The 18,327-nt window shown below is 55.5% G+C and overlaps 1 protein-coding gene across 1 annotated transcript in view; it reads right to left on the bottom strand.

The window, feature by feature from the left end:
• The window catches only part of TCF7 (transcription factor 7 (T-cell specific, HMG-box)), a 28,190-nt gene that overhangs the window by 8,931 nt on the left and 932 nt on the right, over positions 1-18,327 (bottom strand). Inside the window, exons 2-7 of the mRNA XM_009891376.1 lie at positions 11,541-11,673; positions 8,302-8,392; positions 4,717-4,803; positions 2,802-2,912; positions 2,367-2,529; positions 2,056-2,163 (exon numbers count right to left, since the gene is read on the bottom strand). Of these exons, the coding sequence (XP_009889678.1) occupies positions 2,056-2,163; positions 2,367-2,529; positions 2,802-2,912; positions 4,717-4,803; positions 8,302-8,392; positions 11,541-11,673 (693 nt within the window). The remainder of the gene's footprint in view (positions 1-2,055; positions 2,164-2,366; positions 2,530-2,801; positions 2,913-4,716; positions 4,804-8,301; positions 8,393-11,540; positions 11,674-18,327) is intronic.

Here is an 18,327-nt window from a genome sequence, read left to right as displayed (position 1 = left end):
GGGTTTTCTAATTTTTTTTGGCTTGTTTAAGGGGGTTTTCTCAGCCCTGGGTGGAGTTTGGGCTTTCTGGAAGGAGCGGTGCTCAGGGTGGGCTGGGCTGGGTGCTCGCTGTGCGGCTCCCAGGGGAAAGCAAGCGGCCGCGAGGGAAATGATGGAGGCTCAGCTCAAAGGGCAGAGCCCTTGTGCGGAGGGATGGACAGCTGAAGACCGGCGTGTGCTTTGCTTCAGGTGTCTAACGACCTCGTTAGGCATGTAAGATCAAAACAGTCGAGAAAGCCACTAGAAAAGACCTGGAGTGTGGCACCTTTGCAACCGCGTTTAACACGGTGCCGCTGAAGTGATTAATATAGCTAAGAGTAAATATTTTTTTTTCTTTTAAGCGTAACCTTTAAATGTTCCGCGGAGTACCCTGGAGGCTTCCCAAGTGTCGGCCCTACCACCGCAAGCTGTGAAGCAGCTCTGTCCCTCCGGCCAGCCCAGGAGCTGCCGCTGCACGTCCCCCAGGGAGCCGGGGGGACCCCGGGCAGCCCGGCCCTGCCAACGTGGCCACTCCACTGCAGCCCCCTCCAAAACGAGCTTTTTAGATGTACGGTCAAGTCAGCTCTCCATAAAATCCAAAGCGCAGGTTTTTCTCTACTCACGCCTCGGGGATCGCTTTGGCATCGACTGCCGCGGCAGCGTACCTCACTACAGCCCAAACCAGGGAAGGTCAAGGCTGGAGCTTCCCTTCTTTCCCTTGTACACCGGGAAAGCTCTTCTGGCTACAGGAACGCACGATCCCAACGCTCAGCGTGTTTCAGGGCCCTCTGCACTAGTTCATTTTTATTGCTGAGAACCATCGCTATTTGCTGTGTGGCTCAGCTGCTCCGCTCAGCAGCCACTGCCTGCTTGGGGGGATTTTTTTTTGCCTTTTCCACTCTGGAAGGGATTTTTTTTTGCCCCTAACAGCAACCTTGGCTGGGAAACAGGCTCAGCCAAGAGCTGGGCTGAGCTTGCAGGCTCACAGAGCGAGTAGTGCTGTTGTCTGCGTTTGCTCAAATTGCACTTGAATACTTTGAACGTGGTGCGCTTGATTTGGTCTGGGTCCTCTAATAATGACAGATCGGGGTGGGATCAAAGCCATGAGGGACAGACAGAAACTCTGTGACTGTCATCCTGGGAGTGCCACTTACATGCCCTGCAATACACGGGGCCACTGCTTGGGATGCAACCCCATGGAGAGTCCAAATTCAGACCTGAGCAGTGCTACAATTCATACACAGCAGCTTACACTTTCCCATTTTGCCTTTTAAAAAGTCTAGTGGGAGGTGTCCCCGCCCAGGGCAGGGGGTTGGAACTGGATGATCTTCAAGCTCCCTTCCAACCTAAACCGTTTTATGATTCTGTGATTTCCCATTATTACTATGTTCCCGTGAGCGCGGCGAGGGCAGATGCCCTGTGCTAGTTTTAAACCCACAGCACGGACGTGACAGCCCACAATACGGCAAAACCCCTCAAACCTACAGCATGTGCCCGGGCTCAGCATCACGTACCCACGGCTACAGAGCCCGCGGTACCCAGCCCCGTGATATAAAGCGGATAAAGGAGGTGCTACCGCCGAGCGAACGGAGCTGAGCAGGCTGCGGGTACCCGTTCAGCCCCCCCCAGGTCATCCCCATCTCTGCCCCACGCTCTGTTCCCGCTGGGCAGACGTCTCAGCTGCTGCCTGAGATGCACAAAGCAGTGGGTTTCCATAAAATTGTATTTCCAAAGATCATCGACATCACTTAAAAGTTCCTCTTCCTTTCTAATTGTATTTACTGGGACAAGAAGTGAACGAACGGTTTGGCATCTGGGGAGCTATGACATGAATGCTATAGCCAGGCAGTGAGCCAAGAGGATGTTCAAAATACTCCTGAAATGTGGATTTCTAGAGCTATCATGCCGTCGGGAACGGCATTACCAGGGTCAGGCTGGATGTTTGGCAAACACCAGTTGTCAGCGCCCTCCCCCCCACCCCCCGGGTGGTTTCTGGCCATGCCATGGGGAGGGGTCCGAGCCGCAGCAGCCACTCACGTAGTTGTCTCTGGCAGACCAGCCGGGGTAGAGCTGCATGTGGAGCTGCCGTTCCTTGCGAGCCAGTTCGTAGTACTTGGCCTGCTCCTCCCGGGACAGCGCGTGCCACTGCAAGGACAAGCGTGGTGGTGAGACGTGGCCCCGCTGTCCCCTCCCAGCCCATCCCACCGCGGCCACCCCGCTCCGGGACACATCTGACTCTGCGTGTTTAAGGGATTTGAAAAGCAGATGCTTGTTACGTGCTTAAGAGCAGCTGCAAGGGACGGGGATGCTGCACTGGGACGGCGGCGCTGAGCCCCGTGTGATCTTACCCTCCTTCCCAAGATCTGGTTGATGGCGGCGCTCTCCTTCAGGGTGCACTCGGCGATGACTTTCGCCCGCATTTCTTTCATATACAACATGAAAGCGTTCAGGGGCTTCTTGATAGTGGGCTTCTTGGCTTCCTTCTCTCTCTTTGGTTCTGGTTGAGGTTTCCTTGGTGGGACGGAAAGAGGAGCTGTCAGCATCGGGGCCGCCCTCCAGCTCGCCTGCCTGGTGGCACCAAGCTCAGCAGAAGACTTCACACCAAACCCACCCGATGGCACAAGCGAGTCGGGGGCCTGAGATCTGCGCACCGCTGCCTGATGCAGGCAGAGCTCGGTGTTCATCCATCCCCGCGCCCCCCACGCAAGCATTAATAGGGAGAAATGAAACGGGGATTAAGGTGGTAAAGCCGTTGAGGGGTTCTGCCGGCACTTCCAACTTACATGTTTCGGTCATAGTGCTCCATCTCTTGCTTGCCGGAGTGGGGCACGATGGCGGGGTGCGGGATGCCGGTGGTGTGCATGCCGGAGCCCAGCATCAGCGGGTGAGTGAACCTGCAACAGAGAGCGGATGAGCCGTGCCGGGAGGGCTGCTCCGGGGATGCTGGGGATGCTGGGGATGCTGGGGAGGCAGCCGGAGCGGTGCGGCTCACGAGATGGCACTCTGACGTGGCAGAAGCAGACGGTAAGCGGAGGACATGGAAAGCAAACCCAAAGATGCCGCCAGGCTGGCGGGGGGCAGGCAGCACCCACCACCCCTGGGTCGCCTCCGCTGCATCGGCAGCGGGCACTGCCGGCCGAGCTGCCGGGTCCAGGTACCGCACAGCGGCGAGGAAACCAGCCTGACCGAGATCAAGGCTGCTTTCAACCAGCGGTTTCAGCTCCTCAGCTCTCTCTTGCTGCAAAATCTCATTAGCACTGCAAAAAGGAACAACAAACTCAACCCAAGGGTTTGGACGGGAGAGATTAGGACCACCCCGCGCCTTTCCTTTAACAGAAATAGCATCAGTCTGAACATGAACCGAACTGCAACTCTAGGAGGTGCACCTCGCCTAAGCAATGCTCTCCACCAACACAGGACTGAGATCACGAGAGGTCTCGCTAGCTTTCAGGCTTCATTAGCTCTCTCGAGAGTTTCAGAGGGTAAAGCCAGCGCAGTCGGCTTTGCCAAGCTTGCCACTTTATGACTGCAGCTTGAGATGGCAGAATTGCCCATGGGAGATGAACTGTTCATTAGATATGCTGGCACGAAAAGAAAAGCCGTTTAATTTAATCAAACAGCAGAGTCTGATCCTTATCTGACCAGGTGTACTTTCTCGGCTGCAGCGGCGCTGCAAAAACCGCCCCAAAATCCTGCGAGCGGCGGCTCCCGCGCCGGGCTCGGCGAGGCTGCCGGGCCTCGGCGGGGAACCGTTAGCTATTCTCTCGCCTTGGAGGCCGGGCACAGCGATGCCTCGGCGAGCAGGGAGGGCTGGCAGCTCTCCCTCGCCTCTGCTGCGGGGCTGAGGGTTTGCAGGGACGGAGGGCTGCACGGCTCGAGGCTTGCACGGCTCGAGGCTTTTGCACGGCTAAGGGTTTGCATGGTTTTCCTGTGGGAAACCTCCGCTAATGGCTCTTTAGGACAAGGCGAAGCAGAAGCGAAAGCTGGTGAGCGAGCACACGCGGCGTGCACAGGCGTCCCCACGGCGCTGCCGTCCTCGCTGGAGCCACGGGGGCTTTGCCCGCCAGCACGACCAGAGGGGCTGCGCTCTGCCGTTTCCAGCCGCGGGGGATGTGTTTTGCTCACTGGGACATCACTGGGCTCTGGGTGTATTTACAGAGGGCAAAATTCGGTGCTGGGTGACCATAAACTCGCAGTAGGAATGGTTCGGGGCTGTGTCATGCGCTTACGTCTCAGAGGGCTACGCTGTGCCGAGGGGGGGACAGCAAGTCCTGCTGTCCCGCTGTCTGTCCTGCTTTTAGGGCTGAGACCGAGCACAACGGATCGGTCCCTGCAGAGCAAAACTCAGCGGTGGTGGCCGCAGGGGTATATTCAGGATTAAGGTTAGTGACAAGGAGCAAAATCCCGAGCAAGGGATCTCACCCCCTCTTCCCAACGCTGCGCTGAAGGCAGAGGTTTTTGGCTTTGAGTTCTGCAGTTCTCCCAGTCGTTGCGCATCCTGCCGGGATGCTGGATATTCCCCTGACCGCCCTTTGGACCAGACATTGCCTCAAAGCGCCTTCTCTTCCCACGGCTGCCCCCGGGGAAGGCGCGTGGCCGTCCCGGGGTGGCCGCGGTCTGCTGCAAGCTCCTACCGCACACGCTGCAAGCTGCGAGACCAGCCGAGCCGCTGCCCTGTCTCACACAGCTCATACTCACCTGGAGAAAGAAGCCCCAGCAGAAAGCGCTGACGAATACGGCTGTCTAAATCCACATGACGGGAGCGGATAGACAGACTGGCTCTGCCTGGGATCGGGAAGAAAGAGTCTATAAAGTATCCACAGCTACGTGGTGTTTCCTAAAGATACCCTTTGCTAAGGGGACTCAGAGCACCGATGCCCCAGAGCGTCTCTGCCTGATGGGATGCTCGGCGTGTCCCCTGGGCTCAAGGGGCAGTGAGGGACTCGGACTTGATTTTGGGAGAAGCTGGGTCTCCCTGGAAAGGTTGGATCCAGCTCTGACCACCCCCCTCCGTCCCCGGTGTTGAGTAACACTGCGGCTTTGAGTTCATCCTGGTAAAACGCAAAATGCGGAGGGGTGCTGAAAAACGAGGAGACGTTGCTATTGCACAGACAAAGTTGCTTAAAAGAGCAGAGTTTGTCCAAAAAACTAAAGCCTGGTCAGAGTATCTCTCTGTGAGGTGTACAAGAGGCTGCGCAGCCGTGGAGGATGCCCAAGCATGGGAATCTCCTGGAGTCCGGAGAGAACGCACCTACTCTGCCCTTGTACACGCTTCAGAAATGCTCTGGTTTCCCCAGCGCATCCCTAAAAGGATGCCCGTCATTTTTAAACGAGCCGAAAGCTCGGTCCTACGTTTCTCTTGAAAGTTGTTTCATAGCGGGGAGCGGGCACATACCAGACCTGGAGCTGGAAATGATTTTTGAGATAGTAAAATAACTATGCAGGAAGTTCCTCGTTGTTCCCAGCAAGGGAAACCCCCCCACCACCCCGGGTTTCATATGGCGATAGCTCAAAAATACCTCGGCTTGTTCTGCAAAACCTGCCAAAAGATGCTGCCAGCCTAAAACTGCGCATGGAAACCGAAATGCCTGAGGAGGATGCGACCGGGTGCTTAAAGCCCCGCAGATGCTCGTGCTCCTCCGGCCAGGCTGCGCGGAGCTGTGCCTAACGCCAGCACCGGCTATTTTCAGCTCTAATAAGCGAAAAACGCCCATCATCATTAAGGTGCGGTGCCCCGCGAAGGACCGAGCTCCCGGATGCCAGGGATTTTTCAGGGCTAAAGACAAGTTTCTGCCCCAAAGAGGAATAACGACAGCGCTGCGGGAGTCGGGCCCTGGAGCTGTGCCGGGGAGGAAAGAGGTTTCTGTTTCTGCCGCTCCGGGAGCTGCTGTGTCTTGGCTTGACCGAAATCTGCAGGATCTGTCTGTCGGAAAGGCAGGCGAGGCGGCGGGGCTCTGTTTACACCCTGCCAGGCAGCAGCCCTCTCCCACCCTTAGATGTCGGCGGGTATAAACACACCAACAAACAGCCAAGTGCTACCGCGCATCGGGAAACCGAAACAACCTTTGAAGTCGAAGGCAGCTGCCCCAGGGCCGAGAAAACACTCGGACCTAATCCAGAAGGGACACGCGTTACTGCAGAGGCTGATACTGGGGCAGAGAAGGAACCGGGAACCGTGGCTTCATCCGAAGTGATTCTGACGTGCCAATTAATGCCGTTGCAGAATCAATCCCGGCTGCTCGGGAATGCAGAGTTCCAGCCCGTATCGCCCGGTGATGGGAGGGCGGTGGGGAAAAAAATGCACGGGACAGCCGCCGAGGGGCCGCGGGGGCGTGAGGCGTTTCTGTGGCTGCCGGCTGGTGTTTGGCGGCAGGGTGTTGTTAGCAAAACTCACTCAACTGGACTCTCCGCCTGCCGGCTCGTGGAGGAAAGGCTGCTGCCCGCACGTGGCCGCTCCGGCTCAGCGGCACCAGTGTGAGCATCCCCGGCACGAGCATCCCCGGCACGAGCATCCCCGGCATGAGCATCCCCGGCACGCAGCCCCCGCTGCCTCCTGCCTCCTGCACGGGGTCATCGCTGCCGATTCTGCACCCACCCGCACCGCTGTGCTGAGCCTCGGCTGAGGATGGGGCGCTTCAGGAGAGGTTTTGGGGTTCTCTCCATAAATTTTGGAGGACCAAAGGCTCTATTAGACACCCGCGCTTCGAGGGGCTGCTCTCTGCTCCATCAGGCTCTTTGTAGCTTTACTGTAGCTGCTCTATTAGTCACTAATGAAGGCGTCTGACGAGGTGGCTTGAGGATGCCAAACCCCGCAGATGCTGGGGCAGCTCTCAGCAACACAACTCCCTCCGCCACCAACCGACCGACAAAACCTCTGCGCAAACCAGACTTCTCTCCCCTCCGCGCGCTTCGGGCTGCCCTTAACAGCATCCCACCCCTAGAGCGGACCTCGCACTTGGCAAACAGGCTCCTTTCTCACCCCCCACTATTTCTTTCATGTTATAGCACAGTCACCCCAGTACTTGTTTTTCCTGAGGATGAATCATATCATACGGGGAGTTAAATCATCGCCCAAGAGTAGCAAATTTAGCACAGAAGGCAAAATGTAATCTCTTTGAAGCCAAACTCTGTATCAAAGGCCTCAGCCCCTGCTTCCTTGTGGTTAAATATGTGGAACATGAAATTCATAAACAAAACAAAAAGCTACCATTTTACTTTGTGCTTTAATACGCTTCGCTCTCCCATTTTTTGCAATGTCTTCTTGTACCTGGAGGTCTCTGCCGGGCTTTGCGGGGGTTTTAGCAGCCGGCACCGGGGAGAATTTGGCCGTCTGCCCCCAGGATCGCCCTCCCCGCGCTCTCCCCCTGTCCCGGCCACCCCGACCCGCCGCCTGCAGCCTCCCCGCCAGCCTCTGCAAGGTCCCTGCGTCACCGACCGGGATTAAAAATTAATCTGAAGAGTGACGATGCCCACGCAGCGCTGCCTGCCAGACCCGCTCCCTCGGTGTGCTGACGATCACGGTGACAAAAGCCAGCGGCAATGACCACAGAGCACATACCGGTGTCTTTTTAACTCCTGGCCCTGGGGCAGGTTTCCCAACAGGCTCCGCTTTTGCGGGGCTGGCTCATGCAGGAGGGACTTTTTGGGAGGGCTCCAGCTCACGGTCCCTCTTTCCCCGTCCCCCCCGGGGCAGCGGGTGCCGCCGAGCCAGCTGTGCCACAGCCATGCTGCGGGTACCGGGGTCGTTCGCTGGGCAGGTCTCTGCCACTGTGTATTTTTTTCCCTGCGCGTCAGATCCCGAGGAGCACCATGGCCTGGCGGATGGAGCATCCCATTAGATTACACCGCACCAGCGGCACGCTCAGGGAAAGCAGTGTTTGCTCTGCAAACCCCAATGAGGGAGAAAATTACCTCCTACTCAAAGAGAGAGGCTTTTCTTTCAATTAGGAGAGGTGGGTAGGAAGCTCTCCCTGGGTTTCCTAAGCCGCACAGGCAGCTAGATGTGAGGCAGGAGATGGTTTTGAACGGGGCAGGTTGCAATCCCGCTCCAGGGATGTCCCAGCTGGGACAAAACCTTCAGCCTCTCCGTGGATCTGCTCCCCATCGCTAAAACAGGGCTAAATCCTCCTCCCCATCACACAGCAGGCAGAAGGGATGAAGCTGGGGTGAAAGCACCGTGGAGGTTCCGGAGAACGGCTGCACGCGGTTTGCTCACTAAACCGTCCCCGGTATGGCGCGGCGGGTGGGCTGGGGGCTGCGCGGGGCCGAGCCCTCCACACTCACCATCCCATCGATGGCGTGATCTGTCCGACTCCACCGGGAGGGAGAGGGTAGAAACCGGGGATGTCTGAGGTCTGGGAAGGACGGTGCACTCCTGCGAGAAGAGAAGGGAGAAGGAGATGAGTTGGGGCCGGCACCGCGCTCCCCGGCTGCCCTGCCCTGCTCCCGCCCCCCCCCGGCTGCCGCATCTACGGGCACTTGTGGGCAGCAGGGAATATCTGTGAAACAGCTGTCTGCAAGTGGCAGGATATTTTAATTGCCTTTTTTTTTTTTTTATCGCTGTGGTTCTCTCTGTGGGGATGTGGTGGCTCGTCCACGTTGCTGCGGAATCCCAACCGCTCGTGTAACGGGGGTGGGGAAGGCAGTTTGCTGCTGCACAAGCACCGTCCCTGCTCCGTGCCACCCTGCGGCCAAGCAGCGACTTGCTTTGGGAAGGATTTGATGGACTCTGGACATCCCTCAGCCCTTCCCAAAGCGCCTGTTCAGGTGCACAACTGATGGTCAAAAGCCGTTCCTACACCCCCTTCCCATCAGTCTCCCCCCGGGACTCCTCAGGAGCGGCCAGCGGGGATGCTCCGGCGGGCAGCACTTCTATCTCCATCTTAAACCACTTGAGTCCCCGTTCAAAGCAATTGTTTCGCGGGCTCCGTGGGTGCCGAGGAACGGCGGAGGTGGGTATGGTGCCAGCTGGGAATTCACCCTTCGCATGGGGAATCCCTGCGTGATCTTCAAAGCCGCTGGCACGGGCGGCATGGCCAGAGGAGACAGCCGCGGCATCTCCCCGTTTCCATCGGGACTTGAAAAAAAAAGCCCGCGGAGCCCCGGGGCTGCGGGTGGGACTCAGACAACCACAGTGCTGCTGGCAAAAGCCGCCTCTGGCTGAGCCCCGCACTGGAAAACCGGGGGGAGAAGGGGAAACTGGGGCCGAGCTCTGCCACAGCATCGTGTAGCGCTGACTGCTAACGAGCCTCAGACAAATAATTGTGTACAGAGATTGTCCAACAGCTGTCCTGGGCAATAAATACATCGAATAAATTGGCGATTAGCTGCAAGCGGTTTGCAAACTCCCAAGTCTGGATTATTCTCCTAGGCATACCAATGATAAATGATTAATTAGGAACGACACCAGCAGATCCCAAGCACCTTCTTACGAGTTACCCAAAATAAATATACAACTGAACTGAAAGGAATATATAACTTAGTATGAGATTTGCCTACAGCTGCGCTCAAGTGGGACGCAGCAGTCCCCTGAAGGTGAAATAAAACCGGCATCTGCATCGGGCAGCTGCCAGGAGTTCCCGAGATTTGGACCTCCAACAACACATGTTGTGTAAGCCAGAGCACAAGTTATTCTCGCTGGCCCAGTGGTTGGGGCACCAGCCACTGACTCAGAAGATCCTGCTTATATTTCCTTGTCTGCGTGTCCTTGGGCTACCGGGAAACACTTTAAAGGGATGCTGTGAGAATGAGCACGACGGTGACTCTCAGGCGGTTACATCAGGCGATAATGGGAGATATTTCAGCCATGAAACCAGAGATGGGACACATCCAGAATGAACGGGGAAGGACACCCTCGTCCCGGCAGCGTGGGGATGGGCCGTGCAAAGCTGATCACGGCTGCACCACGGGAGCAGGTTCGGGCTCAGGATGATGGTCTGAACCTCTCCAGAAATAGGACCTGGGGGGTCTCCGGGATGGACAGACTCCCTCCGCCTCCGACGTAAACGTACTGGTTAAATGGGAAAGGGGAGACTGGGAAGTGCCTGCACGGGGGGTGCAGCCAGAGGACAGCTTCCCCGAATAACTGACCCACCGCAGAGACGAACACTTAGGGACTACTCCAGTGCTGATCAGAGCCTCCACGGAGGGATATAACCAGCTCATCCCTCGGGTGAGCTGCTCTCGTATTGCTTAAGGCTTTCCAGGCACACGGCGAGCCCCGGGATGGAGCTCACGGAGAGGGGCTTTGTGCTCCCCAAGGCATCTGCAAAGGCAGTGTGAAGGAAGGTGCCTGGGGTCACCCTCCCGGGAGGACTGAGAAATCCGCACGCTTCCTCTTGAGATTCGGAAATCTGCCATTAGCTGAGCTTTTAACAGGTTTATTTTGTTAACTCTTCATCTTTTTCTGCTGAGTTTATTACGCTCTGGTGGCTGACAAGCGATGTGCTGGCTGGAGGAAAAACAGGATCTGCCCGGGTATCTCTTACACCGGACTGAAATCCTCCCCATCAGCATCCCTGCTGAGTCCAGAACGGGGCCTCTGGATTCAGACCAGGGATAATTCAGCGTGTCCTCCAGCCAAGAGCATCCTCGATACTCCATCATTTTAGCAATAATGTTAACATGGCAAAGCTGACGTCTCTGGGACAGTTTGGATCGCTCTTGGGTGGAGGCCTTCACCCAAATCACCACAGTTGGTTTTGTGCCTCCGTTTTCGCACTGAACTCTGAGCTCTGGTGAACCCCAAATCCCTTCCTGTGACACAAAACCGACAGTTTGCTCACTTTCCCCTGAAATCAAGACCAGGTTTGTGCAAAGGCCCGGGTAATCTGAGCAGATGCTGAAAGATTCTGTTGCACTAACGTAAAGTTGAGAAAAGTTTGATTTTACACTCAGCTTGCCAGTAACCCTCAAGCATGCTGGGCTGGGGTGAATTCCTGTGCACATACCTATATTTTACAGCTCAGAGTTTAACCTCTACCTACTGTACTTTCCTCCGTAGCCTCACGAGCTAATTGACGTGTCCTGGACTCACACAAGAACCCAAAGAGCCAAACTGTGTGACAACCACATAACGTGTGGCTACGGACACACACATAAACCAATCCAGTTAGCTATCAGACGCCGATCTTGTTTAGTCAAAATATTTCCTGTTTCAAGCATTTATTTTCTCAAAATGACAACCTGACAACAGTTTGGGTATGAGTCAAAGGAAAGATTACTTTCCATTTTCTGGTTGACTCTTGGGCATCATCTCGCGGGCTGGCCTCAAGCTACAGGACAGCTTGCACAGAGAACTGAGCACGCTTGATCAGCAGAGTTGGCACTTTCGATATCAAACTCCTCTCTATCAGGATTACAAAGCATTGCCAATAAGCTACATAAACTCCCACCGCTCAGCAACGCCCCCATTGACCAAAGCCGTTGACTTTTCCCATTGTCCAGGAAGGTGACAGCCTTCATCCCAGTGGTCTCCGGCACCGTCCCCCTCCCGCCACGCAGATCCCCGGCGGTGCCATTACCTTGTTTCTGGTTGATGTCGGCGGGCAAGTGGGGCGAGTGGGAGCCGTGGCTGAAATGGTCGTTGCTGTAAGGGATGAGCGGGGTGAGCGGGTGGACTCCGTGGGACGGCTGCACGACGGGAACTTTGTTGGACTGCAAGACACAAGGAGGGAGAGGGCTCAGAGGGAGAGGGCTCAGAAGTCGTCGGGCTCCGTGAGCGAGGAGGGTCGATGCCCTTTGCGGTCCCGTCCTTGCAGGCGAGGCTGGGAATTACCAAAAACCCCCAACGACTCTCAAGGGCAAGGCAGAAAATGCCCTTGCCTGCTTAAATAAACACTACAGCATCCTGCAAGAAAAATCCATAAACCAAGCAGTGAGAGCAGCCGAAGCTGATTGCACGGGTAGGTGGAAAACCGCCCAAATCAACGTGACGCTTTCAAAATTCAGAAGAAATTATTTTCGTTCACTTCCAGTATCTTTCATTCCAGGATGAATGCTACCAGCGTTTGTTGTTACCCCAATGCACCGCTCTTGTTTTCTGCCTTGTGCCACCACAGGGTCTAAATCTGGACTTTCACATCCTGCAACATTCACCCCGAAAGCCGCGCTCGGGCTTTCCTAACCCGGGGCTCTCAAGGAGGGAGAGCCGCGCTGAGAGCAGTGCCTTTGAGAACGCGACGTGGCCGGCAGCGAGCCCTCGGGCTCAAATCCCCCTCGGTCCCAGCTCCAGCGCTGGGAGAAGGACCGGAGGGAGCTGAGGCAGTGCTGGGGATGCCACAAACCCTTTTAGCAAAGAAAAATCCGTCTCCTCTTGCAGCTACTCCCGGCTGTGCACGGCCGAGGCCACTGGAGCTGTAAAAGGGGCTTTTTTTGTGAACACTTCTGCGTGTTGGAGCAGAGAGGGGGGAACCTGTTCCTAAGAGCTGCAGAGATGTACGGGAAACACACACACACACACACACGCGCACGCTGCCGCCTCCCGCCAGCCTCCTCGCCTCGAGCGTCTCAAGCTGCTCCCAACATGCCCGGTTTCGCCCATGGTTGCCTTTAAACCCAAACTGACTTCGCCTCGGTGGCGGAATGTTAGGATTCGTCCCAGATGAATCCAGAAAGAGAAACAGGACCGACCAAAACGGGGAGAGAATGAGAACAGACCGGGTAAGACAGCTCTGCAGGGGTTTGGAGCCAAGTGTTGCTGGCCAGACCTCTTGTGTCCCACCAGGACGCGTCCAGATGAGTTGCTGCCTGACTTCTGACAAGTCATTTACGATCTCTGGACTTGATTCACTGGTGCCTTCCACTTTGGTAGTGATTTTGCTCAGGCCGAGCGAGCGCGAACCGCCAGTCGTGTTTGGTGGAGGTGGCGCAGCCGCAGCCGACGGCTCTGGAGGACCCGTCCTGGACCTCTCCCTGCCGCTCCAAGCTGCGTCCACGGCAGCCTGAGAGCCCTGGGCAAGTCCTGCATTTTGCATCCCTGCTCCGAGGAGGAAACCCGCCAAGGGGAGAGGAAAGCAGACTGATGGAGACGCCACTTCACATCTGTCTTTCCCACAAAGATTTGCTCATGCAAATAAAACCCAAGAGGCACGCAGGTTTGCCTCTAAGAATGAATGAAAACCCGAATTCCTGATGCTTACCAGGCGTAGGTTTACTGCGTACAGCGGGACTCTGGGAATGTAACCCCCCCTCCCCAGCACAAACTGGTGTGGTACAGGCGTTCCCGTCCTGCAGCAGGGCTATGGGCTGTGTGGTTTTCCCATCGAGAGCGGCGCTGGGCTTAGTTAAACACATGTTTGGAGCTCTGAGCTTTTACTATTCTTGCCCACGAAATGAGATGAAGAATAGCTTTTCAGTGATATTTCTAAAATTAGCTATGGTTTAGCTTATTTAAGAAGCAGAAAGCTTCTTATTAGGGATAGGCAGTTCTACGTGCACATTTTAACGTGACACCGGAGCAGAACGAGCTCCATGCTGAGCTGTTTTGAACACTTCAGCTGAAACATTGCTGCTGTTCAGAGTGGGGCAGATCTCCCCTTCCCACTCGCACCGCTCCTGATCCAAAGCACAGCACCATCCGCCCGCCGGCCTCGCTGCCTGGCGCCTGTTAGCAGCTTTCGGAGCAACGACAGAAGACACAGACCACTACAAAGGCCCTTGAACAGTCCTGATGAGGAGACCTCAACAGTGAAAAGCACTGAGCACGTGCGGTTACAGCAAAGGCACGGGCTGCCCTTCTTCCCCATCAAAGCAGAACATGGTAAGGTGGGGATACAGTAGGTTGCAGCTCAGTTACGCCGATTTTCCATTAGTTCAGATGGGAAACAAGACGTTGCACCAGTAAGAAGAGCCGGCCTTCCCCGTGTCCCTTCTGCGTTTGCACTTGCCTTGCTAAAATCTTTTCTCCTACTCTTTAAAGTCATAAAGAGCTGGTGGGGAAGGATGCTCGGGTGGGAGGTAAGACAACAATTTCTGCAAGCGGCTATTCATCCCCCTGCCGCCTCCTCCATTTGGGAGTTCATCACAGGAACCCATCTCCCAGGAACCAACTGAGGGAAGAAGGACACGTTGCACAAAGATCTGGAGAAACAGAGTGGACTCCTCCAGTGTTGATCCCCGGGTTAAACACCGCAGACGGTAACGGTCGCGGTCCATGGCCACGTCCGCAGCTCCTGGTCGTCACCAGATGTGCTGTGGCTGCCGCACGCGTCTCTGCTGTGAAATCATACCTCCTTTATAGAAATCTCTGTGCCGGAGAAGGGGTCTCAATTCCTCTTTTTTTTTACAAGGTTTAGATTTATTTTCTGAAATCAGCTGCAGCGCGTGAACCCTGAAAAAGCTTTTCAAAGCTGGGACTCATCAGCTGACAATGTCTTACACCATAAAATTAATCCGATGTAAGTGTTTTCTGCCGAGCGGACTGATTTAACACGAGGGTAGTGTGTTGTCTGTGGTGTCTGCTCAGCAGGTCCCCCGGGAGGACATGGGGTGGTGTTGGTTGGGGCATCACGGGGATGTGCTGCAGTTTGGTGAAGCATCTTCCTCCGTCTCCTCCCCAAAGCCGTGTTTCAATACAGCTCAGAGCAGTGGTGACGGAGCTGCTGCCCACCCAAAATAACGCTGCTGGTGCCCAGCGTCACGGCCCCAACCCCGAGTCACCCCAAGTCACCTCCCATCCTTCGGCAGCCGTGGGGGGACATGAAAGGGCTCTGGGGACAGCTTTGTCTCACCTCTCCCAGCACAGCCCTTTGAGGGCAGGTCGGGGAATGAGCTGTGCGGCCACGACCTCGCTACAGAAATGAAGAAGCACATTTACAGCAACACCAGAACGGTATTTCCAGAGGAGACGGAAGAGCAGAATGGGTTTTACAAGCCTGGAGGGCCTTTTCTTCTTCTCATATTTGCTGAATTGCAACTCTCCTGAGCGTGGTGGCCGCTCGGGTCCCCGTGTGCCTCGTGCCCGCAGCCGGTGGCGCCGCTCGGCACTGGGGCAGGTACCGACCCCGCAGCGGCCTTAATTCCCCCCCCCCAAACCTCGCTGAAAATAATTAAAAAAACCCCCGACTGCGAGGGAAGAAGCTCCCACGTCAGAGCCAAGAAGTGACTTTAATAACTAGAGGTAATTGGATGAGCAAAGAGAAAACACAGTGGCGTTAATTATTAAGAAAGACTAATTGTTGGCAAGGCAAAATTAGGAGACCTCACCGCTCACGCACGGGTGTCTGATTGCGAGAGCAGCTCCAGGCTAGCTAGAAAACTCTCCTTTCGCTGAGCACGCACAAACCCAGCAGGTCTTTCGCACCAGGATCACCCTCCCGATCAGAGCCGCAACGTTATTCGGCTCCGAGATGCCCCACCAGGCGCAGCATCCTCCGCCCTTGCTCCCATCCCGCAGGACACGTGTGCCCAGCAAGGGCTGCGGCGTGTCTGGCCGCGGGGATATCCAAACCCGGCCAGCACGGTGCCGGTTGTTCAGATCTATAAATCAGTTTGTTTTAAACCAAAATGTAGGTTTTTCATTAGAAAATGGGCAGAGATTGCAATCAAACATTTGCTGGAAAGCACCTCCTGTTAGCAAGTATTTTGACTCATTTTTTAAAGACCGATCTATTTAGTCGTGACATGCTAAAAGTGAGTAGTTTGACTTTGCTGGCTTGACAGAGGATTTTTCTTTTAAAGCTTTAAAGCTAATCTTAGCAAAATGTAGCGCAGGAGGTCAAAAGTCAAAATTTGAGTGAAACGATCAAACCAAAAAATTTCCACGGCCGGCAAAAACTCTTTGGGTTTTTAGCTCTGTAAAAACATTTTAGAAAAAACGGTAGAGAATTTTTTTCTGCTTGGATCAGTTCAGGAAAAGAAATAAAAAAAAGAGAAGTGAATGTTTTGTAACCTGTGAAAAACTATTCCTTGCTACAAGCGAAAGCAGCTCTGAAGAGCAGCAGTGGTCACAGCGAACTGCCTGGGGGGCCGCTGGGCATCCCGGCATCCCGCCGGTGCCCCACCGCTGCTTCTACGCATGGGAATTTCTTTAATTAATTTTCTGCCAGAAGACAATTCGTAACTTAAATAAGGCAGCTTAATTCTACTGCCCCTGACAACGCTCGGTGCCCAATCTGGTGAAAAAGGTTTTTGTTAAATTTCACGATGAGCACCCAGGAGGGGTCCTCCCACGGGCTGCGCACCCGACCTGCGCCGTGGGGAGTCGTTTAATGCATTAAAGGAGGAGAGTAAACCCGTCCGCCACAATTCAGATTATTCCAGCCAAATACAGCTCACTGATTTTCATCTGCTGATTTTCATCTGCCCCGTTGCACACAGGCAGAAAGCATCCTTCTGAGGAACAACCCCTTCTCGGTTTTGATGACTGTATTTCAAGAGTTTTTACGTTTTTCCCTAGATTTTGAACAAAAACAACCGAAGTGAAGAGCTGGCTTTTTTTATAGTTCGTTCTTAAGGCAAAGTCACATAGATGACGCTGTTTGGTAGGAAAGAAACTTATATTTTACAGATTTCCCATATGTTTGAAATAATAGAACGAATTTAAGAGTTTGCTCTCACTTTATAAAAGTCAGCACTAAGCCCCCAGGAGATGTACCGCGCCGTCAGCCAATTCTGAATGCGCCGTAGCACCTCCCTGCAAAACCAGAGTATCGTTCACAGCATCACCCGGCTCCCTGCTCCGAGTGGGGAAAACTCCACTTGAGTTTCTTCTGAGGCATTTCTGGGCACCTTAATCCTCCTATGCTACTTCTGTGGGGTTTTTTTTTTACAAAATTTTTTAAAAGCTCCCCCGAAATGAGAAGCTGTGCTCTTGCAGATGAGCCAGCTTGGGGCTCCACGGAGGGAAAGCGGCTTCGGCATTGCGGCTCCAGCCGATTTTGAGCAGCTTCTGGAGAGTCAGCATCAGGGAGGCGGGGGGCTCCCAGCTGACGGGGACCCCGAATGCACAGGGGATCTCATAGCCATGGGGCACCCTAGAGGCATAGGGACTTCACACACATAAGGGACCTGAAACACGTGGGAGGCTGCAGGCATTGTGGGTCCCACAAATACGGGGGGTCCCACGCACATAGGGGACTCCTCGCACATAGAGGATGCCATGCACATAGGGGACCCTACGCACATAGGGGACCCCATGCACATAGGGGACACAATGCCCATAGAGGACCCCATGCACATAGGGGACCCTACACACATAGGGGACCCCATGCATAAAGGGGACCCCACGCACGTAGGGAACTCCCTGCACATAGAGGATGCCATGCACATAGGGGACACAATGCACACAGGGGACCCCATGCACAAAGGGGACCCCACGCACGTAAGGGACTCCCTGCATATAGAGGACCCCACATACGTAGGGGACCCTCCGCACGTAGGGGGCTCCCTGCACATAGGGGACCCCATGCACATAGGGGACCCTACGCACATAGGGGACACAATGCACGTAGGGGACTCCTCCACATCGGGGACCCCGTGCACAAAGGGGACCCTGTGCACAGAGGGAATCCCACACACACAGGGGACCCCATGCACATAGGGGACCCTACGCACATAGGGGACCCCGTGCACATAGGGGACCCCGTGCACATAGGGGACCCCATGCACATAGGGGACCCCATGCATAAAGGGGACCCCACGCACGTAGGGAACTCCCTGCACATAGGGGACCCCATGCACATAGGGGACACAATGCCCATAGGGGACCCTATGCACATAGGGGACCTCGTGCACATAGGGGACACAATGCCCATAGGGGACCCCATGCACATAGGGGACCCCACGCACATAGGGGACCCCATGTGTGCGGGGACCCTACAGGCCCGGGAACAGGGATAGACTGCCAGGACTGTGCACAGCACCAGCGTGGCTGGGACCCAGCGCCTTTGGGGACGATGTGACTGCAAGGGGTGCTGCGCTCCCCAGGAAGGATAACGGGGTGCTGCGCTCCCCGGCAAGGATAACGGGGTGCTGCCCATCCCTTGCCTGAACCTCATGACCCTCATCACCCAGCCACCGAACACAGCCCGACAGTGCAAAAACACCATCTAACACCCCGGACAGCCGAAATTCCTCTGGTCAGCCAAAAAGCAAGCAAAGCAGGGACGAGCCTGCCACAAAACCCAAACTGGGAGAGCCACCGTCCGTCCCAGCAGCCCCTCCATGGCTGCAGAGGGGTTTGCAGGGAGAGGAAAGCCCCAAACCCCTCTGTGGTGCCCGGAGCTGGGTGCCCCCATCACCCCAGACCGTGATGGCACCCTCTTGGGCATGGGGAGGCTGGAAGCACCCCGGGGGGTGCAGGATCCGTCT

Source organism: Charadrius vociferus, unplaced genomic scaffold (assembly GCF_000708025.1).
Source record: "Charadrius vociferus isolate BGI_N301 unplaced genomic scaffold, ASM70802v2 scaffold370, whole genome shotgun sequence".
Lineage (NCBI taxonomy): Eukaryota > Metazoa > Chordata > Aves > Charadriiformes > Charadriidae > Charadrius > Charadrius vociferus.
This window is presented reverse-complemented; position numbering and strand designations above follow the sequence as displayed.